The sequence below is a fragment of the Pangasianodon hypophthalmus genome, chromosome 2 (assembly GCF_027358585.1).
Source record: "Pangasianodon hypophthalmus isolate fPanHyp1 chromosome 2, fPanHyp1.pri, whole genome shotgun sequence".
NCBI lineage: Eukaryota > Metazoa > Chordata > Actinopteri > Siluriformes > Pangasiidae > Pangasianodon > Pangasianodon hypophthalmus.
The window spans coordinates 10855625-10883029 of NC_069711.1; the positions used below are offsets into that span (position 1 = coordinate 10855625).

Below are 27405 nucleotides of genomic sequence, written 5' to 3' on the forward strand. Positions count from 1 at the left end.
TTTCACAGAAATGTAGACAACTTCATCCATTTAATGTTCAGCACTGGAATCCATCTCACTGTACATCACAACATGATATTTTAATTTTGCATAATTTTAATGTCAGGCAGATTAATCCAGTAATTAGCCAAGAAATCACAGATTGCTGATCTGTTCACTTACTTTTTTTCTTTTCTTAAATCAGACACGTTATTCAAACTGCAGTGCATTTGTCTGCTTTATTAGTGTGCTGACACATGAAGATATAATGTCAATAGGTCTGACCTATTCAGGCATATCCATTAGTTTTATGAACAAAACTAATAAAGAAAATAAGTACTACAACTCCCACATTAATGACACAGGCTCACAGTTTCGAGAGGGGAGTTGTGTAGCATATTAAAGAGGTTTCGGGATAGAACTCTCTCATTATCTCTATTTGGGTTTCGAGCTAGTGCTATACTAACCTTACTATTAATAAATGTAATAATTATTGTTGCTTTTGTCAAACACAGATGTGGTCGGACCCTACAGTGAAAACAGGTACCTCACTATGGTCTTTCAAACTATGTGGCTAGAATTTTCCTTTTGAATTGTATATTAACATAGTAGATTATATACACAACATTGCATTTCTCCGAATAATTCTAATTCCTAAAGCAAACAGCCTGTCAGTAATTTCTTTAAAAAGAAAACACCAGTAATGAAAATGAAGCACCTTTTAGCAGTAGACGACCTGAAATGCCCAAGAAAATCATTACTGGTGATCGTATTCAACATCTGATTTCTACATTAAAGCATGGCAAGGTCTTTAAAGGGATAGAGCTTTTCAGGACAGTTCTGGAGAAATCTAAACCTGCTCAGAAAACTAGAAAGTGACAAGTGCATGGTCAGACTCACAGCTATTGAAAATCGGCTCACCTCAGAACATTTCAGGGGCTTGATAACGGAGAGAAAAGAAAACTGTCAAAATGGAACTTAAATGCATTTAAGGTGCAGTTTAACTTTTTTTTTTTTTTTTTAATTAATTTTATTTCCCAGATTAAAGCATAATAGCATCAACCAGAATTTGAACTCATGTACGTCCTAGTATTAAAATATGCATTCGTGTTCAGCCTTGCTCATTTTTGAAAAATTCTCAGAAAATAGGATGTGGGATTTGTATATTATTTGAGATACAAGTAAACCAGACTTGGACCATTACATCCCAACTCCTTTCACATGTTAGGGTAATTTGGTTCACTAAAAGCAGATGACTTAACTTGCACTAAAAGCATGCACCCATTTCTAAAATGGGAAAGTTGGTTCCAGTCACCTGGAGATTAAAACTAGATGCTGATTCTCTCCAGGTTTTCTTAAGAGATTTAATTACTAACCCAATGCCTTATATGCTTATCGACTATCATCACCTCAGGCAAATTTCTTAGCCATTGAGCTCATATCTCAAAGTGCTTTATCAGTGAGAAAACTTTCTGATCGGAATTCTATACCTCAGCAGACTCAGACAGCTACCTAAATGATTGAGAGCCCATAAAATAAAATTGAATATTCATGCATACAGTTGTACTACTGTAAGTGCTGCCAGAAAAACAAGTGCCCAACTGTAAACGAGTCAGGTATACGGTTAAAACAAAACATAACATAACAAAACAAAACAAAAAAACAAACAAACAGGAAAACAGTCTTGTAAAATACTAATGGTGAATCCAGCCAACCGGGGTGCATAGCCTGGACAGTGTGTATGTGTATGTGTGTGTGTGTGTGTGTGTGTGTGTGTGCGCATGTGTGTATGTGCATGTGTGTATGTGTGTATGTATATGCGCATGTGTCTCTTATGTGGGGTTTAGTTTATTTAAGCCCAGGCATTCTGGTGCATAGATGACTAAAGAAGACAGCATTACCACAAAAGAGTGAAATTTCAAACAGTGCATCTGAAATCAGAGGGGAAATGTGAGCCTTGGTGATGTGATGAAGGAATGGTGCTCTCAAGAATTTTTCTTTTCTCACGTCGTCTCTTTCATTCGTTCAGCAGCATTCTTTCAGATAAGTCTGAATGGTAAGCTGCTGCCATGGAGACGTGCAGAGGACATGCAGGGGTGTGGATGTATGCATCACTCTTGGCCAAAGCCTTCTGTCTCCTCGATGGCAAACATCAACTTTTCTTTAAGCTGCTCGTAGCTCTTATAGGGAGGCAGATCCAAACGGTTGAAACTGTTATGGTAAAAACAAAATAACCTTATTGTCAAATAGTACATAGTTTTACGTTTTCCTCATTTGGCTGACATTTTTATCCAAAGTGACTTAGAGTTGAGACAGGATACAGCTGAGCACCTGAGGGCTAAGAGTGTTGCTCAAGGGCCCGTCAATGGTAGCTGGGATTTAAACTCATGACCTTCCAATCAGTTGCCCAATGCCTTAATCACTGAGCTACCACTGCCCAGTAAGTTTTAGTGGCAGTAAATGTTAAGGAAAATGAAGAACAAAATAAACAACAAAAAAGGAAAAGCTATTATGACTTTTATCGTGCCCAAATAAATGCTTTCTTAGGGTCAGAATTACACACCGTTATAAAGAGAGACATGGAAAAGTGAAGGTTACAATATTTCAGAGACCAGCTCAAAATGTTTCAAATCTCACCACTTGCCCTGTAGTAAACTCACCATGTGTGGCTCCTGGGAAGCCAGTTCTCTTTTCCCACTTTTTCGATGCAGAACTTCTGTGGCCCATTGCTCCCTATTGAATAAAACAGTATTTATATTCACTTCCTAGGAAACCTTGATAGAGATTAGTAATATATAGACAGGTTACAGCTTAATACACATGATGGATGCAGGAGCAGCTCATAACACACTTACCCATGAGGTCAGCAAACCCCCCAACAGGAAGCCTGCAAGTCCCAGTCACGAACTGTAGCAAACGCATCCTCTTCTCGTTGTCCATTTCTTTCATAAGCTACAAATGGACAGTGAAGGACTGAGACTGCAGGCAATTTTCTATCAAGCACTGAACTCATCTCTCAAAGTGCTGTATGAGTGTTTGTGAACAAGAAGCCAGACTTACCTGCCAGAACCAGATGATCTGCTTGCTGCTGCGAGCATAATGTCTGTAGATTGTGTTCCTCTGCCAGTCTGAAAGATCAATCTCCTGCATTCCACACAGCATCACCTAAGGACACGTGGGTATATACTATGATATGTGGTTTTCAAAGATGAATGGAGTTAGAAGACAAATAATAATGCAACTATAGATGTAATGGTCTGTACCTCCAGCTCTTTGGCATCGAAGTACTGCAGGTACTGCTGAGGCAAGACTTCATTAAAACCTTCAAAGAAAGCTTGAGTCTGTTCCTCAACCCCCCTGGATAACCTCCACTCTGCCACCAGCCTGACAAAAAAGAAAAACCCACATTTTCTCAGTATTCTCAGGCATATGAGAAACTATTATTAATACAGCTATTTTACCAAGTTGTAAGGGTGCAGTTTATATAACATTTAAACAGGTTTCAAGGCCTACGACAACCACATAATTTGACAGACACCTTAAAAACTGGCCTGCAATATTGCTATGCAAGTATTTTGGCTAATTTTTTCTCTTCAGACTTTTGTTTACATTTTTGGGGCCATAAATTAGCCTCACCCCAGCTAAAAGAGAAATGCTCAGCTCTGCCACTTTTCCTTAAAAGGCAACTCACAACGGGTGTGAATTTTGAACAGTCGGTGAGATCAATTTGCATTAAAGGCAGCAGAGGGCTCTAAAAATTAAAAACTGCTCCTGAATTAGCCTCAGATGATCTGCTCATGTCGTATGAAACGTCTGGTATATTTTGTATGCTTTTCTGGCTACAACCGCCAAATGTTCAATGTTTTGGTTTCCAGCAGGAAATTTTTGAACACCTATACACAATGAGCATTTTGGATCAAGATATTGCACCAAGTTTATGAGTTTTCTGTGAAGCACATAGTGGTGACGAGTTATTCTCGCATGTTTGGGAAAAGGACTGTGGTTGGTCAAATTGCCTCTTGCTGCGAAAGAAGGCAGCCCATGTTTACTGACAAAATGTACCAGACTCTCTAAAGAAGCTAGACGTCTGGCTTGCGAGTCTACTCAGGAGTAGTACAATAGGTCTTACTGTGCTAATACCTGATATACTCTTCCTTATTTTCCTCAGTTACAAGAATGTTTCCGCCGTCTGGCTTCAGCTCATGAGTAGTGACCTCACCCAAGATCTCCTTATCCACCGAGAAATACATCTCCAGCCCACACTCCTCCAAGTTATTCTCCCTGTGTGTAAATGCCATTGCAAACATTATTCAGTAATAGGATCAGCAGAAAAACACATCACCAGCCTACAATCTTCCAAGTTATTTTCCCTGTCATAAAAAATGTCATCGTATTTCTATAACAAGGATGATGGGGATGACATCTCCAACCCACATACATAAAATGCGTAAATAGCATTATCAGGGAAATCTCTCTGGGAAGATATCAGTATCACTTTTCTCAAACCCGTACTGCATATCTTCTTATCTTTAAGAAAGGAACCTTATCCTGAACATCACAAATCCTTTATTTTCTTTTTTTCCCCCCTCATCACACAGCAGTCCTTGACAGATACTGCTCTGTCATGATTAACACGACTATTACGGAGAGTAGCATAGTTTCACTGACTTGATCCAGATTAAGGAGTTGTAGAACTCAGGGTCAATGGATTCCAGGTCTTTCAGAGCCAGAGGCTTGTTCAAGATCCGCTTATAGAAGGGCAGTGAGAAGCCAGTGTCTATGAATTTCCCATGAAACAGAGCCTGGGGCAAAACAGACAATTAAAACAAACAGTTCAGGTACAATACACAACCATTACTCAACTAGGGTTAACAGACAAATGGCATTCAGGCACCCAAAAAATAATTAGATTACTAACTGTCTATACTGATCTCAGCCATCTCAGCCAAAATTCCAATTTTTTGCACTTCCACTCTAACATGCCTTACACAGTATACATAAATATATGCTTTACATCAATGGAATGATTTGAGACAAAACTGGTTATTAATGCTGAACAGCAGTCTCTGTTTACGGCTTTACTAGTTTATCATTTATGGAATAAATTGAAAATGTGTGTACCATGGCAATAAATCTTCCAATGAACTTGAAATATTTGAGGTGGTCTGGGTTGATGGACGAGGCGGGGTTGATCTGCAGACAGTAGTTGTCTTTACCCGCATATTCAAAAAGACAGTACATGGGGTTCAAAACTTCATGAGACAACAGGAAAAACCATTCCCTGCAATGGACATATACATACAATTAATCTTATTACAGCTGGCAAATATTGTTTATTTTTATGTTGCTTATCACTGGCCTAGTTTGATGTGCGTGACCCGCATGACCCAACTATTACTGAAAATCACAACTGAAGTAGGCTGTAGAAACAGAAAAGGAGTTGATTTATGACCTAATTAAGCAAGAAAATGGTGCTTCAGTTTGAACCAAATCTGCATATTAATGTACAGGGAAAATATCTGGATCCATTTTTAACCACCACCCCTGGAAATGTGTGTATTTCAGTAGCTGGATTCACAGCTGTTCCTAGGATAAAGGCAGTCTACCATTAAAAAGCTGTGGCAATGAACACACAGATACGTGAAACAAAATAAGTAGCTATAGCTCTAGGAAAGCGCCCTCCTGAATTATGACAGGTCATCTCATCTCACAGGTTGAAGATGTTATGTAGCCGAGTAATAAACACACCTAGCTACTCCTCCATAGTCCAGTCCCTCCTCTCCTGGAAAGATGATCCATAGTCTTCGTCTCAGTTCTTGTGGGTGGACAGTCATGATCTATGAAAAAAAATGTTTGGACTCTGAACTATTAATCATAATTAGCTGTAAATAAGGACTTCTAAAGCAACTGATTAACCAAGTCAACTGAACAAAGGTGTCCATGCTGACCTGCTGAAAGGAATCCTCAAACAGTGTCTTGCGACTGACATGAATTTTGATGTGCTGAGGCCTTGCCAGTTGCTATAGTGAGCGAACAAAATAAATAATTCATGTTACAAGAAAGAATCTGCCATAATAAATTACATGTTCAAATTGCTTGTATAAAAGTCAATCACTATCATTATTGCAGATTTTGAACATACCTGACACCAGAAGCGGAAATAGTGCACTTTGGCTTTAAAGTCACGCACATAGGTAATCTGAGGGCCATTCTCTCTGTGTAGCATAGAGACAAAGTCAAAACTGACAAGATGCACTGACCAATATGTTCCAGTAAACTGAATTAGCCTCAAGGAATATTTTTTTAGACTGATAAAGCTGGCTAAATGTTTGTCATTATCATAAACATCAGCAGCTCTTAATTTAAGCTGCACACATGCAAAAGAATGCTGAAAAGGGCTCACAGTGAGGATTTGCCCGTGCGAGGGTCGATGTAGGTGGTCGTTCTCCTGTTGTGGTCAACAAAATATGGAATCCCATCCACTGTGAACCTCATCTCCCAACCTTCTGGCAGGGGCTTTTCATTCAACAACCTGAACCCCGCCCCCCACACACACACATTTTATTTATATACACTGTACCGCTAATTAGAACAGAGCTAGTATTTTTGTCACCATTAACTGTAATGTTTAAATTCGTTCTTAAATTCAAGAACTTTGAGGTTTTGGGACTAAACTGAGGACAGCTATACAAATATATGTATCATTTGTTTTAAATGTAAATGTATCATTTGCTTTAATGATGAGTATTTTCCTACCCCTGAGTACGAGGATCCTCCCACTGTGTTGAACGTGTAGGATGATGAACAAAGTACATTCTCCCATTTGCGTCAGTTCGCTTCTCTGTAAGCAGAAAGGGTAGACACACAAGCTCAAGCTCAAGCACTGGGCCAATGCCAAACTATTTAGGATTTAGGATTTCAGATTTCATACTTCACACAATTATACAGGTTTGTGATGTGAGACTGAAGGAAAAGTTCAGCTAATGCATTGGGAATGTGTTAGTGACTCTCACCCCATCCCTGTGGTAAAGGACCCAGTGGATCAAACTCTTTATTAGGAGTTGTCCCTAGTTGATCCTGTTGCTTTACAAGGACAAAAAAACAGAAAGGAAAAGAAAAATCACTTCATTATGGCAGATAAAAATTACTGTTATCTAGAGCAATAAAGACAGCAAGAAAATGGTAAAGAGAGATATGTGTGTGTTCTAACCCCAAAAATAAATCTCTGGTTGAAATGGTGCATGGCTCCTTGTAACTGGCTCTGCTGGCTCTGCCACTCCTCATAATTCCTCACAGACTCTGCAGTGGGCCGCTGCCACGTGGTGCTCCGGCTAATGTGATCCACATAATACACTCGGCCCATCGGGTCCACACGACGCTCCCAGCTAACCGAGACAAAAATATTTTAATAACCATTCATTCAGTATACTACAAATAGATCTGTTAAGTACATATTTAAGTGCAGATTTTTCTCATTTTATTCTTTTTATTAGGCTTTGCTGCTACCCATGTTAATTTAAAAGACAAATATCAATGCACTAGAAATATCAATGCATTAGACTACAGTACCCAGGAGGCAAAGGTTCAGGTTTCTCCCAGGTGGTCTTTTTCTCAATGTGATCCACATAGTAGATACGACCATTCTGATCCACTCTCTGCTCCCAGCTACAATATGCAAAACAAACACAAGGAAATCAAGTCAGACAATGTACATCAAGTCTACCAATTAGAAACAAATTGTTCACTTTTGGATTATAATGAGTTTTTCATTTTTTTAGTGCTTAACTCAGAGTGTGAAAGAGTCATGAATATCTCAGAATCTGATAAAGTTTCCATAGAGAGAGAGAGAGAGAGAGAGACGCACCCAGGAGGAAGTGGGCCGTTGTTGATGGGAGACACTCTGCGGGGAGTGGGGCTCACTCTTAGGGCTGACCCTGAACCTGAGTTTGATCCCTGGCTTGCTGCCTCTCCATTCACACATAAGCGCGGGGATGAGTCTGGACTTGGGCCACCACTGCCATGGGTTGGAGTAGAGCCAGTAGAGGAGGCTGAACAGATTGACAGTTGTTGAATGATGAGGCCAAAAATATTTATCACAATATATCACAGATTTTTTTTTATAATCTATTTATTCAGTATAAATCAAGAATCAACATTTTTGCACAGTTTATTACATTCACTGGAGAAACAAAAATGCTACTTCAAATGAGTTTCAGTGTATCCTTCAGTGCATCCTCAGGTTAAATCAAATAATTACGCTTCTGAAACAGCAACAATAAAGTGAAAGTGGTACCTGTGGAAGAGTTTGGTCTCTGGGGGGAGGGAGGAGGTGGTCTCTGGGGTCTAGGGGGCCTTGGGGGTCTCAGAGCTCCTGTCGAAGTTGAAGGAGACCCTGTACTTCCCACAGCATGACCATTGGGCAGTGAAGAATCATCAGCAAGGTCACTGGAGGGTGAAGAATCTCGACTCGATCTGAGACACACAAACGCACATGCCGGGAAATGATGTTTTATACAGAATGAAAATCTTGTGTTAAAATGATGGTACACTGGTTTCAGGAAAGGGAAAAAATGTCCAACTTAAATAGGAATTGCATATATTAGTTTACAAAGTTTAAGGCACGTCTTTGGATTCTTGGATTTGATAGTCACATAAACAAAAATCAAAAACAGAAAAAAAATGTGAGATGATAAAGACAAAAATTATTCAGACTCCATAAAAACAGCAACATTTGGGTATTAAATAAAAAGGAGAAAGCTGTTGTACCTTCCAGGTGCCTCTTGCTTAGATTCCCTATTTGGTGGACCATCTGAGAAAAAACGATGCACAGTTAATTTATGCAAAAAGCTGAAAATGTGTATTAGATTTTTTTTTTTTATTTTTTTTTTTATTATTATTATTTATTATTATTTTCATGTTAGGATGTAAGTTAGTGAAAAGCTCCAGAAGATTCCATGCCTTTCTGTCTTAAATGAGACTACACATTGAAATTGTAGTGGATTGCTTTTAAAGGTGGATCACATTCAACTTCTGACAGCATTTATTCTTAAAAAGCAATCCCTTGCTGATCACTTACAATGAAGCTTTTGTTTTACAGTATGGTATGGTTTCTGCATGTCAGTAAAGACTTGTTTGTTGCATTTCATGTTTTTTTTCCACAGGTGTAATTGCATTTTGCTCTGGCACTGAATCTTCTGTACAGATCAGTGTAAAGGGTAAACCTGAGCAGAGCTGATGTTTTGTTAGCAAGGAGATGTCTTACTGTGCTTCTGTTCCTCGGAAGCAAATATTTCAGGATCCACCTGCATTCCATCCAGACACACAGACAGATCTCCCACCAAGTCACTGCCATCTGTATCTGCACTCAGAGGCAGAGTCCGTATCACCTCATGGACTAAGAGAAGGAAAGAACACCATTAGAGGAGCATTATAAGAAATGTGTTGATAAAGGTGAATAATAATTCAACTCAATTCCCTTCTATTTGTTGGGTGCTTTTAACAATAGGCATTGTCACAAAGCAGCTTTACACAAATCTGGATGTAGATTTAGGTACCCACTGAGAAAGCCAGAGGTGACAGTGGCTAAATAAATAAATAAATAAATAACAAAAACCCTGGGATTATACATAGTTTAGATACTATAAACTCACTCAATACTAAGTGTTTTGAAAGGGTGTTCAATATGAGCATCATGGTCTTTATAATTCCAGCAGCAGTTCTTAGGTACAAATCTACAGTACTACTGAGATGATCCACTGAACAAGGGGGAGTCTTGGGCATAAAATGTTTTGTGAAATCTTTAGGCTATCGATGTGGGAATAATAAGACCATAACACAAAGCAAAATGTTCCCCCTACAACAACAACAACAACAACAATAAAAAAAGATTCTACACAAAAATCATATGACAGCATGACATACTTTAGGGTTAATCTAAAGCTGTTTGTTATGTCCTATATTTCAAAAGATTCACCTAAAACTAATTTTTCTTATGTCACATTATGTGACATCCAATATAGGCCTATATATAGGCTGTTTTCTATATTTTTCCCTCAGACACCATATGCTTGATATCTGAAAAGGATGCTCAGTATAAATAATTAATTCACCTCCACCACCAGCAGGTACTGCTCCAGCCTTTGCAATTTGAGGCAATATTTCATGCTTGTGTCTCATGTTCACATGGCCAATGAGTGTGCAGTCCCTATAAATGCTTTTGTGAATCAGGCACTAATCCAGTTCACCTGCCTTCCTCAACAGCAAAGCAGGGAGTAAGTCACACACACACACATACAATGCACACAACTGACAATTTACTGTGCATAAAACCCAAATGTGAAAGACAACAGGACTTACTCTTCATGTCACTGGATTTGAGGGTCTCACTGACTTCTAAAGTTGCCATTCCCAATAAAATGTCTGCTTTGAGAGTCTGATGACCCCAGACACGGAAAATTAACTTGCTGAAAGGGGTAACGATTCTACAGGAGATTAAAAAAGCAAAAGATAAGCAAAAGAAAAAAAAACATATATCTATAATTGAGAGACGATAGTAAGCTCAACATGGCATGCCATCTTTTCAAACTTACACTGTGAGGGGCTGCTTCCATTTGGGGCTGAGTGTGTTGGCGCACTTCTCTGTTTTCTTTGACTGGCCATCTACAGCTACCTCCACATACGGACTAGGCTTGAACCAGTGCTTCTTGTTCTCTTTCAGCTTAGCTGACAAAACTAATGACCAAGAGATAAAACCATAGTATAAACACAAAATGACCTTGAACTGAAATTGAGTAGACAAATAGTTAAAATGTACATATCATATAATCCATATTATCAAATCCGGCGCATCCATGTTTCTAGAAATACCCACCTGTTATCTGTAATTGGGCCTTCATTGTGTAGCCATTAACAGTAGCTGCTATGGCTCAGATGCATCTGTGGGGGGAAAAATTAAACACAATTAAAATGGACATGCATTGAGATTCTAATAAAATATGGCCGGATTTTACAGGACAATCAGGCACAGGTCAGTTCTAACAAACACTAGACTGAAGATAGCCGAAGAAGCTCAGCAGAGAAAGCACTGTGGAGAATGATTAAATGTACAGCTTTAATCCCTAATCAGATTGTAAAATCTATATTTTAGACTTAACAATACACAGGTTGAAATTCACAAGAAATTGCAATATGTAGCAATGCAGTTGTATTATTAACAAATAATTAGGATTACATGCATCTCTCACTGTTTTTTTTTTTTTTAAACATTTACTTTCCATTTAGCATTAGTCCTTTTCCTATTGCCTTTCAAGTGCCTGTTGGCCTCTCAATAAGTTTGCTTCCACAAGTAATGATTTATTTAAAGCCACAACAGTGATGCAGAAGGCAGTCATGGTGCATGCTCAACAGGGTTGTGGCAGTAGCATGTAGAATAAACCCTTATAAAATGGTTATCTTAACTGGATTTGCTAAACTTCCCTTTATTACAGCTGTAAATCACTGGACATAAATCTACATGCAAAACTAAACTTCGACAAAATGTGTAAACACAGATTCACTTTTGGCTCAAATAATGAAAAAGTGACATTTGCATGAACATAAACCTATGGGTCACTAACTAAAAAAGCACAATATGAAAATGGCCCTCACATGAAAACCTCAGTTGATGCATTGTTTTTACAAAATCCTAACATATTATTTATCATTAATTAATGTTGGAGAAATTTCTTCTTAAACACACACAAGCTCAGCTGCGATAAGAGTCACATTATTTCCTCATGTGAAGGAAGTAGATTCCCACATCTTACAGAGTAGGAACAGTCTTCACAGAAACCCTTCTTAGCCCCCACTCTGCTGAAAATCCCTTTACAGCATCTTAACAGCTTTCCATTAGGCCAGGTCACGATCATACCTAAAGCAGAACCCAATCCTCTGGGCCCTAACAAGTTTAAGGAAGTTCTGTCCGGCATAGGTTCCCATTTTTCCTACGTTTAGGCCCTCATGAGGAGGAGTACACTCTGGTCATGTACACTGTCTCTTAAGGTTCACACAATAGAATCCCCTGGATCTGCACTGCTTATTGGAATGGGTGAGGAGAAGTTCATTAAACTGTTAGTGCTAGTACGAAGACGCTGCAGTGTAGGATTAAATATGATTAAGTATGATTGAATACAAAGAGGATGAAACTGTGTTTTGTTAAGTTTTCTCTCACAATTAATACAGTTGTATGAAAAATGAAGGCAAAAAAGATTTTTTTTTTTTAATGAGGCAGTAGCATAAGTTAATGAATGAATGAATGAATGTGTAAAAATGAATTGGAAAAAGCAAGAGAAGAGTTTAATCTTACAAAGACAAATCTGGCAAATAAACACAATAAAAAAATACCAACCAAATCAATCTTGCTTCATTTGTGTCATATGATGTGTGTTTCTGTATGTGCAATGAAAACAGTAGGCATTTATTTACAATTCACTTTATTCTTCATGCAGAGAAAAGTTGAAATATTTCAACACAGAACTACACTAACAGCTTTGCATCTACTGCACTAAGTATTGTCTGATAACTTGGCCTCATGTCCAAGGTGTAACAACAAGGTGTCAGAGGGCAGAACTGTACTGATAGACAATAGCCTGCTCAGCATTTTATACGTAACATACTTTGCCTCCACAAAAGCCCTCATCAGGCGGATGCCATGGATGAGAAGATGAGACAGATAATACCCTGCAGAATCCACGTGGAGACGCAGAGATCTTCACTTCAGTCCTACGACGTGAATGATCTGCCAAAATCATTTCACCTGGATGCAGTTTGTCAAGAAAACCACTGTTGTCTGTGACTTGTGCTTCTAATTCAATGCTTTAGAAATTAAAGAGAGAGCTCCTTGTTTTTAAGAAGCTATGTCTCTGTGAGACTGTGCTTGTTGTTGGAAAATGATCCTTCCAGTGACTTCAGATTGCATGGTCCAATGAGTGCACTGCGGTTTCTGAAAGCCTTTGGCAAACTGGCATGGCCGCTAACAAAGTTTACAAAGCACACAGTGTGCTTAAGTGCATAAACAGTTTTTGGTGTGCACTGAAGAGATGTGTGCTGGAGTTTTGTACTGTACCTGGCCATCACAATCTTTATTTTATTGCGTTCATGTTTTCTTTCAACAGACGACTGCTTTAATGACAACTAGGTGTGCACAAACTGCACTCTTCTACTGTCACATCAAGATGTTATGCCATCTCCTTCTCACATCATTGGGCTTCTCTGGCTGCATGCTCTGCTGCACTGCTCTCACTGCTATCGCTTCTGTTTCTCACTGTACTTTTTCTTTACTATTTTTATGTCTTCTCTCCTCCTTCTCCATATGCTGCTGGTCTCTATTTGCCTGCTGAGCAAATCACCCTTCTTCATTGCGCCACAAATGTAAAGATGGCTTCCAGTCTGTACAGGTCTCCAGTATCTCATATGCTGCTTGTCCTGTCAAGAAAAGATTTATGGTTATTGCAACTATGATGCAGTTTTAAAGTGAATTTCAACATCTCCTTATTACAGGAATAAAGCAAGTCATTAAAGTGCTTCAGAACAAAACTACGAACCCATGCCTTGTGTATTTACAGTGGTAGCGTTGTTGCCAGGTTTTCCTGCATAACTGGGTACTTCTGAACATGCCCTAGCAGCCACGAGAACACATCTTCTCTCATATGCTCACCTGCTGTTTCCACTCTCAACATGAGCTCTCTACCTTACGATAAAAACATATTATGATGTTCATTACTTTATCTTGAGTAAATGCTTTTTCCTGGCTAGGGATGGGGAGGATCCGGAGCCTAACCCGGGAAACACCGCGGATGGTATGCCAGCCTATCGCAGTGTATTATGATATGTGTAAGTGAATTGGTCTACTCATTCTCATAGCTATGCTTTGTTTACGATAATAGGATCCAAAATTATTTAGGTCAACAGTGCTTTAATACTACTTCCTTAAACTATGTGACTACTTTTAAATATTACAACCATATTTTCTTTGCAATAGCCCACTACTGGTTTAGACACTGATGTCCAGTTTCTAATTAAACCAAATATGTTTGGTTCATATTATGAAAATACTGATCTTATCTTCAGTCTTTATTTCACTATAAGTAATAACTTAACTCTCTGCATACAAAGCTTCATACAGTTGTGAAACTGCTGGATACAAATCTCAAAAGGAGTTTGACCTGCCCTAAGGTTTAAACATGCTTGAATTGAAATGTGCATATTTATATTATATCAACATCAAAAGTCCTGCATGTTATAAGCAATAAAATAGGCCAGTGATTACTCTGTGGTTAAAGCATTGGGCTACTGATCCTAAGGTAGTGAGTGCAAGACTCAGCACCACGAAGGTGCAACTGTTGGGCCCTTGAACAAGAGCCTCAGCCCTCACACCTGCCAAGTTACAACGTGAGTATGGCTCAGAGATGACCGCCGTACTGTAATAGTATTTTTAGGGGGTAATTCTTATATAAACACTTTGAGCCTGCCTTTAGGCAAGTTATTTCCAGATAGGTACGAGTTCCCTCTTTGTCTAACAACAGGGGATGTTCTACAGGCTGGTGAAGTGGACCCACTGCTGTCTTTACAGCATCACTGCTGCTCTGTTCTTTCACAATGCAAAGGATGCACTTTCTTTCCTGTGAATCTAGAGACATCAGGCTGACGAGAGAATGTCAGTTTGTCAGCGTACAACATTTGTTTCTGTCGAACCTCATATCGAGGTCAATCCAATGAAAAAAATATTGCTGCCAAGTAGCCGAAGGAGATGTTTTGATATGCCTAAAGGCACCATGTAGAAAATGATGTGTATAATCTGAATGCTTGTAGGCATCTGTCCCACATTTTGTACACATGTTGCCAAGAGGTATGTGAACCAGAGGAGGGGAGATAGAAGAGGGAGAGGGGAAGGGCGGAAGGAGAAAAAAAAAAAAATTCCTCTCAAGGACTCTGTCATCCTGCTGTAAACAAACTACAGGGTGTCTCAAAAGTCTCCATACAAGCGGGAAATTAACACACTTCTAGCAAAATGTCTTTCAAAATTTTTCATACTTAGTACATATTATATATATATTTTTCAGATAGCCTTTAAGAATGCCTTTGACAAAAGAAGAACGTATTGAAATCATTGGGAAGGTGTCGCAAGATTGCAATGGACTTTAACAGGAAACGTGGCAAGTATATCAACGCAAGACACTATGGCTTATTACTTATTAACAAATTCAAAAAGACTGGACCAACCAAGAAGTGGACACCCACGAACATCCACGGATAAAGGCACAAACGACGTGGTGCTGGCGTACATAGTCCCCAATGTGTGGAGACTTTTGGGACACCCTGTACATGATTTCATACCATTTTGCATGTGTTTCCAAAATACATTTTGACAGTTAAAGAATTTAACTCGGCGTGTTCAAAGGACAAGGACTTCTTTCATTTAAAACATGTATGATTAATGTACATTATACACTCACTGAGCACTTTATTAGGAACACTGTACTAATACTGGGTAGGGCCTCCCGTTGCTCTCAAAACAGCCTCAATTCTTCGTGGCATGGATTCCACAAGATGTTGCTAACATTCCTTTGAGATTCTGTTCCATGTTGACAGGACTGCATCACACAATTCCTGCAGATTTTTCAGGAGCACTTTCATGCTGCGAATCTCCCGTTCTACCACATCCCAAAGGTTGGTTTCAGATCTGGTGACTGGGAAGGCCACTGAAGAACACTGAACTCATTGTCATGGTCATGAAACCAGTTTGAGATGACTTTGGTGTATTATCATGCTGGATGTAGCCATTAGAAGATGGTAAATTGTAGCCATTAAGGGATGCACATGGTGAGCAACAATACTCAAATAGAATTGATTGGTATTAACGGGCCCACAGTGTGCCAAGAAAACTTTCCCCACACCATTACACCACCTCCACCATCCTGGACTGTTGACTCAAGGCAGGTTGGATCCATGGACTCATGCTGTTGGCGTCAAATTCTGACCCTAATTCTGACCCTATCAAGATTCATCAGACTAGGTTACGTTTTTCTTCAACTGTCCAATTTTGGTGAGCCTGTGCCCACTGCAGCCTCAAGGTTTGATGTGTTGTGCATTCTGACTTGCTTTTCTGCTCACCACAATTGTACAGAGTGGTTATCTGAGTTACTGTCTGGCCATTCTCTGTTAACCTCTGTCATCAACAAGGCATTTCTGTCCTCAGACCTGCCGCTCACCGGATGTATTTTCTTTGTTGCACCACTCTGTGTGAACTCTAGAGACTGTTCTGCATGAAAATCCCAGATCAGCAGTTATAGAAATATTTAAATCAGCCCGTCTGACACCAACAATCATGCCACAGTCAAAATCACTGAGCTCACATTTTTTCCCCCCATTCTGATGGTTGATGTGAACATTACCTAAAGCTGCTGGCCCATAGCTGTATGATTTAATGCACTGCACTGCTGCAACACGATTGGTTGATTAGATAATTGCATGAATGTGTAGGTGTACATGTGTTCCTAATAAAGTGCTTGGTGAGTGTATAAATATGAAGACATTAACACTTGATACATCAATAGGTAAAACAACACCTACAAACACACACAAACTTACCGGAATGAAAATGCGGGTGTAGGATGTGGTTGAGTGTGATGATCTCCCTTCACACAGCACTCACTCAGCCCACACATTGGCTTTTCATCACTTCTTCTGTTTCTTGTCTTTCCAGGTAGGAAAAGTGAAACAGCAGATTCACTTGGTGAGTTTTGTTTTTCTCCTGGAAGATTCGTGGCAGTTTTGGACACGGCAGCATTGCCAAACATCACGACACACCCACTCACAGTCACAGGTGACATGATCACTACATACAACACACACTACACTACACTACACTACCCACACTCAGCTTCTATCCAACACGAGGAGCTGCACCGACATGCAACGCGGCGTGACGTCAACGCTACTATTTCCAGAGCCAAATATCAGTAGTCCACTGTAAAGCCGACAGTTACGTAACACAGGAGATTACGTTGTTCAAATAAAAGGCTGAAAGCAGCAAAACAGAAGTGAATTAAAACCCAGAGACTGGCGTGTGCTTGTTATTTGTATCAGGGTAACTCCCGACACTTAGAGCAATCTGCTCATAACGTAGCACTGACAGGAACTGAACAGTTACAGCTATGTGCTCCTGTATGCTAGCTTTAATGACCACCACTGTGGCACACCTCTTATTTTCCACTCTGGTGTTTTATCGGTATTTGAAACGCTACAGTAAAGCCCAGTGTTAGCGCTGGGTCATACATTCGTAGGTTAGTTAGCCAGCAAGTTAAACAGCATCGCCATAGCCAGCTAGCATTCATTTAAATAGCAAGCTTTGAAATAAATTATTTATTTTAGTATTAAACCTTCCTAGACCTTCTATCACAAGTGTGTGCTTATCGTGATGATGGTAATTAGTCGTGTTGAAGAACAGAGCCAGTAAAGCGAAAGAGTCCTGGAGAAAGTTCCCAGACTCTCACGCGCTTCGTTCCTCTACTCGTTAGCCTTAGCTCGCTATCAGAGGCAGCTAGCACACAGCGCGAGCCTGCGCTACCCGCCGCAGCTACCAGGCGGAAACGGCTAGTTCACTAGCTAACGCTAGTACAAACACAAGGGTATTTATCAGCTTGTCGTTATTTATGAAGACACGAAAAGAGACATTACCTGCTTTTAATGAAGGTATGTGGTGCCTGACGTTCAGCAGCTGCAGAGAAAACAGACTCCCACCTCTTGAGACATTTTGTCGTTTTATTCCATTGACCAGAGGTCCTCCACACGGCCGCCTTTACCGGTCACGTGACTCCCTAAACCGTGACGTTGGTGACGGGCTCCGGTCTAAACAGCCCGCATAGCAACCGCATGGAGTAACACTAACAACAAATATCAACTTTAATAATAAGAACAGTGACAACACCAACTTTAACAATAATAATAATAATAATAATGATAATAATAATAACAACAACCACAACAAAAACAGAGAAAGCATTCTCAGCACCGGAAATCAATGTAAAGGCCACCAGATAGCACTGTCGACTTCGTGTGGGGTTTTTGTTTAGGACTAAAACTTAGACACTTAACAAGTCAGTTGTTTATTTAAATCTGCAGTGTATAGTTTGTCAGGCCCAGCATTCACCCAACCCCTAAACAGTTTGTGAATAATAATAATAATAATAATAATAATAATAATAATAATGATAATAAGAGGCATGTACAAATACTCTAGGCCTCTCTTTTTTTTTAAATCCTAATACTAGTCTAGTAGTCTTACTTGATCAATCCGCATCACGGCTTCAGTGTCTTTCCGGAAGAGTGTGAAATAAGATGCAAGCCAATCAGCGTGCAGGTGGGCGGAGCTTCTGGCTAGCAAAAGTTCTTCAGCATCATTGGTTGCGGAGGACCGCTAGCTGGAGCAGGGTACAGTACCGCAACACCGAGCTCGGAAGAGAACATTCTCAGATCTGTTTCAGATCCTGCAAACAAAAGGATCCAGTCTAGTTGACATCATCTTGTTAGTCGTGTACATAGCACAGGAGAAGATGCTGGCATGCACGGAGATGATCACAATGTGTCTTCAGTCAGCGAAGCGAGAATATCTTCGCTCAGAGCAAGAGCAGCAGCTGCAGCACAACCACGGACTTTCCATTTTTCACGACGTAAGTCCAGCCTTTACACATAGCCTGTGTCCATAAAGCGGATTTATCCAGCTGCTTTCGCACAGTCTGGAAATGATATTGCATGGAGCTAGGGTAGCAGCTTGTCAGATATCATGCCAGATGTCTGTGGCTGTCTGAAACACACGAGTCTCCTGTGAGGCTGAATAATGACCTGCACACTGAGGACTCCTGCATCCGCTGCAGAGACACAGACCTGAACACACAGATGCCATGCCTGCTGATTATTCACAGTGTTTCCCTGATGATCACTGTGAAGTCAGTAACTTGGGAGGTAGAAGGTTTCCACAAAACCACACTAAGATAAAATGTTACATATTTGTTTTTAGTGATGATTTTTTTAAAAATGGTTAGATCTTAGATCTTATCTCACGGTTCTGGATCACAGTGAATGTGCAGATTCTGAGGTGTGTTACAGACACAGAGGTGTGTTACAGACACCTCATCTACCAAACAAGCACTGACACTATCATGAGTGACAGGAAGGTCTTGAATTTTAAGTCAACATGCCATCTTTGAGATGGTTTTTGTTGCTTTTCTTTGAAAATCGCAGAGCCAAGTAGGAGGTTGTCAATGCAGGACAAGATTCTGTGTGTGTGTGTGTGTGTGTGTGTTAGATTGAATTAGAAATTTGATTGGTGATGGTGTTGAAGCTTCATGCAGGAAAAAGGTGCAGATGTTCTCTCTGCATGGTTAAGTAAGCTCCTGTACAGGGGTCTGAAAGCCACACACCTGTGTGTGTGTGTGTGTGTGTGAGTGTGTGTGTGAGTGTGTGTGTCACACACTGGCAGATTTGGGAAGAGACGATCTGGAGGATGAGGTTGCAAACACACACAAAGCACAAAATCCAGTTTTTCCTCTGCAGTTGCAACCCTACAATTTCTCACTTCTCTTTTCTGTCAGAGAAGCAGCATTTCAAGCTCATGCTTGTACAGGTAGTTAAATTTGTTATATGTTAACATAATGAAATGTTTGATAAGTCAGGGTGGTTCTAATATGCAGGTCGTGACTTGGAGTAAAGTGGATGATATTCCATTTTAGCCCCTGGAACATATATGTACCAGAGAGAATGGTATTGCTACTCAAACATGTTTATAATCCTTAAGCTTGAACAGGTTTCCTTTGTTTGTACAGTGGGCTCCAAAAGTCTGAGAGCACTAGTGAAAATGCTTCTATTTTGCATTCTTTTCTAATTTAATACAACAATTACAGTGGCTTAGTGGTTAGCATGTTTGTCTTACACCTCCAGGGTTGGGGGCTTGTTCCCGACCTTCACCCTGTGTACATGGAGTTTGCATGTTCTCCTGTGCTTTGAGGGTTTCCTCCAGGTACTCTGGTTTCCTCCCCCAGTCCAAACACGTGTGTTGTAGGTTGACTGGCATTTCTAAATTGTCCGTAGTGTGTGAATGGGTGTGTGAGTGTGTGTGAAGGATTGGCACCCTGTCCTGGGTGTCCCCTGCCTTGTGCCCTGAGTCCCCCCGGGTTACTCCCTACGACCCTGTGTAGGATAAACGGTACAGAAAATGGATGGATGGATGCATTGACAACAACTTGAGAGAAAAGTAGAATCTTTGAAATGTTTACATGAATTTCAGAGTTGCTTAGTATACGTCTGTCCCCTTTTTGCTTTAATGACAGTGTGCACTCAAGCTGGAATGGACTCCACATGTTTGTGCAAAACCTTAGATCAAAGAGATCAAATCCATCGGAATGTTGTCTGAACACATGCTTCAATAGAAGAGATTACGCATGAGGAAAATCTGACCTTTTGTACAAAGCAGGTACCATGGTCAAGATCTCAGATTTGCTTGCATTTATATAGGGACTTAGAAATAGTGCAGAATCTTGAAACTAAATATTCAAGTTATTGAGCATTTACTTTCTTTGGTTTAAATATTTCAAAATTCTAAAACCTTCTGGTTATTTTTTTTTAAATCCCAGATTTTCAATGTGGTCTAAAACTTCACTGTATATTTGTCTTTCAGAAAAAATCTACACTGTGAACTTGTTCATGTCAGACTTGTGGAGTTAGTCAATACCTCAGGAGTTAATAAAGTGCTGGAGTATGTACTAGGCTGTGGATTCAACCACAGGTTTGAAAGGAACCTTGAAGAAGCGCTGTGGCTCCATGAACAATAACGAGCGCAGATCAAATCAATTAATTTCTTATTTACACCACTATCATGAATAGATGGGATTATGAGTGCTATATAACGACCCAGAGAGGCTATTCCTGTCCTCCCTATTCATTCTTTACAAACCTCCAATTTATGCCATTCTCCCCAGCAAAACACAGCCAAATTAAATTAAGGCATGGACCATAAAATCATAAATACAGTATAAATGGAGAATTGATTTCACAATTTCCTCCGAATGACAGAAAGACAAACCATTTAGAGGGAAATGAAGAACATGACTTGATAATAAAACATTAATTCAATTACACAAAGAGCTCACAAATGCAGCGAGAGCTTATTGCTCTCTGTAAGTAGCATGAGTTTTTGCATGGAAGAGGTCTCCATAATCTGAAGCATTCGTCAGAATTATTACTTTGAGCCCAGTTTCACTCCCTGAGGCTAATAACGGACTGCTCTATCAGAGTCCACAATTTCAAATCTCTAAAGGTAGCTGATGGTAAAAGAGAACCCAGGAACTGCTTAAGGTCTTGCAGCTATTTTTAGTAGGGCTGCACAATACAGACAAAATATGATACTGCTGTTATATTCCCTTATTTTGCTTTGCAATATATTTAAATAATCAGGTAAACCCAGGAGTCAAATGTAACTGGTGGTTACACACCATCATTATACATTGTGCACTGTAGTGTTTATTTTTTATTAGAAATCTTTGGTACTGTAGACATTTTCTAATTAGACAAATGATGCACAAGCCTCAAAAGAGCATTGCAAAGCATTTAAAACTAGTTTGTGTAGGGAATAAAATACAACTGGGTAGGCTGTTATTGGCATGTAGGAAAATAATCAATGATGTAACAGTATGATTCAAAGTTGATAATTTTTCTTTCGTACTCATCCCAAAGTGATTTATTCCTCTTATACCACAGCAATTTGCCATAAATGAAATTGTTAATCAGTGGATGACACATCGTACACATTAACGGTTTATAGTTACATTTAATGTTATTAAATTATATTATATTTTAGCAGTTATAATTTTCCCCCAATATGGTTATTTTGCCCCTCGCCACATATTAGCAGCTTTCCCCATCACATTCCAGCTACTAACCGGGGAGGGTGAAGGTTAGCATGTACTTCCTCTGAGCCACTGCATCTTGCGTGCCAAATCACATGACAACTAAACACATTTGCTGGAAAGTGCTAACGGCACTCTACCACAGACATGAGCTCACAGACACCCACGATTGGTTAGCGTCGCTCTGATTGACAGGGGAGAGACTAAGGCTATCCCTCCCACCCAGAGAGAACAGCCAAGTTTTCTCTCTTGGACTCCTAGCTACGGATGGTTGTGGTATTGTCAGGATTCACTTACAGACTGTTCACTGTAAGTAATGTGGATGCATCTCTGTTGTTCCACTCTGGAACCTAAACATTGCCGTGTTACAGAGAAATCGGAACCTGTCAGGAATGTAATGGAAAACTTAAAGGAACAGCTTCACCTCTGACTGTTAAGCGCTGACACTGGAGACTCCTTCCATAAATGGTAAATAAAACATCTCCTATCAGAAAACTTCACCATGTCAAAAATGATATGTTTTTATTTGTTAAACGACAATTTGTTTATTATTAGGCTTAGATTACGTGGAGCATTTGCTGCATGAATCCCTGTGAATCAGCTGTTACTATAGAAATGTAAGTACAAACGCATAAAAAAAGCTCCGATTTGCCTTGCAGCCGACACCGTTAATTAATCAACACCTTCTGACCAGTCAGAATCAAGAAATCAACAGTGCTGTGGTATAATGGTATACAATATATAAGGATAGAATAAATGCACCTTGTTCAAGGCTCTTTCCAAGGTCCTTTCTCTTTTCATGCTCTATCTCTATCTTCCTCTCTTTGTCTCAGAGGAAAACAGACAGTGGGAAGTGAGTTTCCCTACAGTCTCAACACCTGCCAAAGAGCTACCAGATGCAATATCTCTCTCTAGGAAGCTTGGATTGACCTTTAAAGTGAATAGTTAATGATGTATTACCCTGCGCTTAGCAGCTAACAGTCAGTTATTGCCAACTAGCAGGCACAGAGAATAAAGTTTCTGTGAGTAGGACTGATGGCTTGTTGTTGGTGTTGCGCTGGTCGATGGTGATGACTCAGTTTTATTAGTCTGTGTCAAAAGGCTAGAGAGAGCTGAAAAGCAAAGAGTCTATTTGGATCCAGGTTTATTTAAATGACAATCCTGAGTCATTGCTGTCATTTCAGTATCAGCAACCTGACTTATTGTGGTTTCTTGCATTTGATTCAGCTATGGCGCTCCATCTTAAATGTATCTCTTTGAGTCTGTAATTTAGTAGGTGTTTGTACAAGGCTGTTTGCTGTGCCTCCGCAGTTGGCCCATACATGTTCACACACAGTGCTGTGTGAGCAGGACACACAGAAGATATTTACTCAGCAGCTGTAGCCTGGCTACAGGCTCCATCTGTCCTTGAGAATGTGGCTATCAGTTTCTGCAGGCGTAGGGAGCATCAAGATGTGCGATTATGTGCTTGCATAAAAATCTTTGCACATGTGTGTGTCCTTTGTGCATACTAATGTGATTTAGGTACATTTGATCAGGGTGAAACACATAATGTGTTTTATTTTTGTGATTATAGCACACATGGAAAAACAATGCAAAAGAATGAGGCATTGTGTGTTTTTGGTATCTTCATGTCCTTTGGTGTAGGAGGTCACATGGTGCAGAACATTGCAGATGGAAAAAGTGGTTAGGTTTGAATGAATGCATTATTAAGAGTTGTGGCTAATACCCTAATATCAATTATTTACTGTCCCTTTAACAACCTTTAACAATGACATACAGATAGATTTCACTTACTGATTTTTATATAGATTTAAGAAATAACTAGCTGGCTAACAGACATTTTCTGACATTTTTCCACTATGTTTTAGGTTGATATTTCAGTGGTAGTGTAATAAACACACACACTTGGATACAAGGTAAATGATGACTGTAAATAGAATGACACAGAGTGTCAACAGCCACACCACAGTCACATGCGCTCTGTACATGGTTTTTACCTTTGGCAGGGTTTTCAGATATAAGCAATATAAAATTGTCATGCTTAAATTGTGCAGTCCAGACCAGCAATTAAATCACTATATACGCTATAGTTAATCATGTTTGTTTTCAATACATAATTATTGTCAAATTTGTGCTATTACCAATGGAAATGAATGGTCATTGGTCACTCCATAATAATTAAGTCTGATTGCATTACAAGCAAACACATGATGTTGAAAGACAAGTGTCTCTAAAAAAACATAATTTCAGCCATTTTTTTAAAACAAATAGCTATATATGACAGCAAAATTAAAGGCCTGTGCCAGAGAGCTTTATCTAGATAAACTGTTTCACATGAGCTCCATTGATTTCACGTTTGTAAAGTTTTATATATTGTGGAAACAATTCAGGAAAAGCGATTTGTATGAAGAACAACACTGATAATTGTAACATGCGGTAAGTTGAGGCAAGAGATAAGTGCATAAAATCAGCATGGAGTTTATTAGGAGTAATGCACTAATCTTTATCATAAGTCCAAGTGATGGTTAATTCACAGGCAGACAGCAACAAACAAGAATGCAGCCTAAACAATACACTATAATACGCTTGTGTAATATACAAGATAGTATCGTCCCTACGAGTTATTACGCTGCACCTGAAAATCCACCATCCACCTGAGTTTTCGTGATTGCTGCAGTTCCTGACTGCACAGCTGATAATATTATTATTACACTTTTAATTATAATAATTAATATTATTATCCTGCACTTTTCTTAAACCTCAAATGGTTGAAATGGACAACCGTTGAAATGGACGCTTATCTCAATATTTTAAAATGAAAAATCGCAATCAGGGAAAAAAAATCTGTATCGCACAAGCCTAACCCATAATCATAAACACGAAAACATTCACAGGTCGAAAGCGGAAAGTATACCGAGGAACAAGGAAACATGAGAAAACAAGATAACATCAACAAGATAACATCAACAAGACAGACACATGGGGTATAAATAGTCACACAAACACAGAGCACAGGAAAACAATCGGAAAAGCACACCAATGGCTGGACAGGGGCGGAAACGAGACCAGAATCATGACAAATGCACGTGGCTAGACACAAGCACGTGACAAACCCAAACCAAAACAAAACGTGAGAACTGCACGACGTGCCGAGAAGGGGAATTCATGACAATAATTCTGCTGGTATTCTAACAGCACTGATACTGCTGACTATTATGTAAATAGACTGGTTATTATAATACGGTAGTGTTACTGTATATTAGACTGGATTTATATGGAGTTTGCACTTTACGTACATACGTGCACATAAAAAACCCAGCAGCACAATGGTTGTGTTTTTATGATGCATCAAGTTAACCTACTTAGAACAGAAAACGGTGTGTGACTAAAATCTTTCAGTGTAAATTAGCCTTTAGTAGCCAGGTCTTATTTCTTACAGATATCATAATTAAGTCTGTTGTATTTGGTTAGTATTTAGCTGATGTTACCTATTTATATTGATATGGATAGATAAATAGTAAACATCCATGAAACCAGGTGTTAAAAAAATTGGGCAGGACTGATAAGACTGCGCTTTACGACAGCAAAATGCTGTATTAATCCTGCATCAGTGCTAAGAGGGGGTCTCGGGCGGTGCTAATGCACACACATTTTTGGACCAAAATAGGTTTGAAATTCCCATTACATTGGAATATTTTGAATGTTTTACACCATTACACAAATGTCAGCCCAGGGCATTCATTTCTGACCACGACAATAGCAATAGAGCACAAACACGAAACAAAATAGGACCATGTCAGCATTAACTAGCATAATCGAGCCCTGTTTTTTTTTCTCAAAATGTCTGCCATTTGCTAAGGAAAAACTGAAATCTTTACATCTGAACATCTTAATGAAAGCTTCTGGGACATGGATTTTTTAACAGTGGTGCAAAAAATATATGCACATCCTCACTTAAGTCTGATCATCTTGCTTTTATCATCTCTAGCTCTTCCAATGCAAACCTTGCTCTGAATTGTTTTCACATCATATGCACTTTACTCTTTTTTTCTCTCCCTCCAGATTTTCCGCCGTGCAGACAAAAATGGTAAGTCTGACTTATTCCTTTATTAAAAGAAACTTATTTTATGGAAGATGTTTTTCTGTTTTTTCTGACATTGCATAATGACATTTCAGTAACTTTGCTTTTACACTTTATTTCATTGTCACTTTCTCACAGCAATTTGTAAAAAAAGTTTACTGTTACCCTCAATTTAGATGTAAAATAGCATGAGAAAGCAAAACGATAATGGATTTTGGTCGCTTTTCATGTTGTCTCTCGTTCAGCTTTGTTAAGCCACCATGAGTGAGTGATTTGCATAAATGTATTTTGCAGAGACAGGCTGTTTCACCACTCCAGAGCATCTCAGGGAATTTACATGTCAGTGCCTGCATTCAGTAGTTTGATTAATTAGCTAACTAATAACTAATAAAGAGAAAAGATCTGTGCTGAAATTTAATGTTCAGGCTTTTTTGGAGCATGTGAAGCAAGAAACAGCCTAAGGAGTACACAAAAAAGTACACAAAAAGCACTGATCTAGTTTGTAAGCTCACTTGAGAAGAATAATAAAGGGAAATATATGCAGTGCTATGTACTGTAAATGGATGCTAATTTCATATAATGCATGTACAGCATTATTGTACAGGAAGCAAAAAAAAAAAAAAAAGTTTCATTTGAAGGCAGACGCTTTTTTCATTTGAAGACTTTTTCATTTCAAAGAAAACAATGAGGAGAAAGAATGAGAGAGATGGAAGAAATTACATGCTGTCCAAACAAATCAGAAAGGAGTGGAGTCACTGAGCTGAGCCGTCATCGCAGAAATGGTAATCGCTGCTCCCAAAATGACAATTACCTCTCCACTTCAATCAACCCTCCATCCGTGCAAACGATAGAGGAGGAAGAGAGAATGTGTGAGTCAGACAGAAGGTGTAAGAAAGATTTTAACTCACTGCCTTAACACCTTTCATTAGACATGGAAGAGTAGAAAATGGCTGATTGGTTCTGATTAGGGGTTCTTAAACCAGTCCTCGCCGCGCCCAGACGCTCCACATTGTTGCTGTGTTACTGTGTTGTGTGAGTGTGTGGGCGCTGGTTGGAGAACCACTGGTCTACAGAACATGGCTGAGACGTGTAACTAGAGCAAAGTATGACATATAGTGAATTGGCTTGCATTCTCCTCTTGAAAATAAGTCTAGGCTTATTTTCAATTTTAACCCTTTTAACCTAGGAGTTTTAACCCCGATTTGATTGCTGGAGGTTGGAATAACTTGGGTTGGGTATATTTAAGGCATGGATGGAACTGGTTACTGGGTAAAAAGCTCCTAAAACACAAGATTCTAGCTAGTGTGTAATTTCTCTTCTAGTTTTACATAATTACAGAATCTACTGTGTTTTAGCTAAACTCAATTTAAGGGTGTTTTCAGACTTGCACAGAGATTTTGGTAT

At 39.3% G+C, this 27405-nt stretch overlaps 2 protein-coding genes across 6 annotated transcripts in view; one reads left to right on the forward strand and one right to left on the reverse strand.

Annotated features, from left to right (window-relative positions):
- Positions 1 to 135: 135 nt before the first annotated feature.
- On the reverse strand, positions 136 to 17870 carry itcha (itchy E3 ubiquitin protein ligase a). Of its 4 annotated transcripts, none has more exons than XM_026916061.3 (25): positions 17695 to 17870; positions 16606 to 16712; positions 10850 to 10914; positions 10569 to 10710; positions 10336 to 10460; positions 9242 to 9373; positions 8746 to 8788; positions 8273 to 8451; positions 7844 to 8027; positions 7549 to 7644; positions 7190 to 7364; positions 6993 to 7062; positions 6736 to 6820; positions 6383 to 6511; positions 6122 to 6194; positions 5928 to 5999; positions 5728 to 5816; positions 5101 to 5260; positions 4648 to 4781; positions 4120 to 4260; positions 3243 to 3363; positions 3040 to 3144; positions 2835 to 2931; positions 2640 to 2712; positions 136 to 2190 (listed from the first exon to the last, which is right to left on the reverse strand). In XM_026916061.3, the coding sequence occupies exons 3-25, from the start codon at positions 10872 to 10874 to the stop codon at positions 2091 to 2093; spliced, it is 2550 nt and encodes an 849-aa protein (XP_026771862.1). In that variant the 5' UTR covers positions 10875 to 10914; positions 16606 to 16712; positions 17695 to 17870; the 3' UTR covers positions 136 to 2090. The 4 variants fall into 4 exon arrangements, with proteins under 4 accessions (XP_026771862.1, XP_026771852.1, XP_026771871.1 ...); XM_026916051.3 differs by having other exon boundaries at positions 16606 to 16768; XM_026916070.3 differs by lacking the exon at positions 16606 to 16712 and having other exon boundaries at positions 6993 to 7056.
- A 500-nt stretch (positions 17871 to 18370) lies between these two features.
- Positions 18371 to 27405, forward strand: part of necab3 (N-terminal EF-hand calcium binding protein 3) — a 40814-nt gene continuing 31779 nt past the window's right edge. Inside the window, exons 1-2 of one of the 2 annotated variants that reach the window (XM_026927245.3) lie at positions 18371 to 18686; positions 25983 to 26007. In XM_026927245.3, the coding sequence (XP_026783046.1) occupies positions 18570 to 18686; positions 25983 to 26007 (142 nt within the window). In that variant the 5' untranslated portion in view covers positions 18371 to 18569. Of the gene's footprint in view, positions 18687 to 22191; positions 22386 to 25982; positions 26008 to 27405 lie in introns of those variants that run through there. The other variant, XM_034299987.2, reaches the window with a different exon arrangement.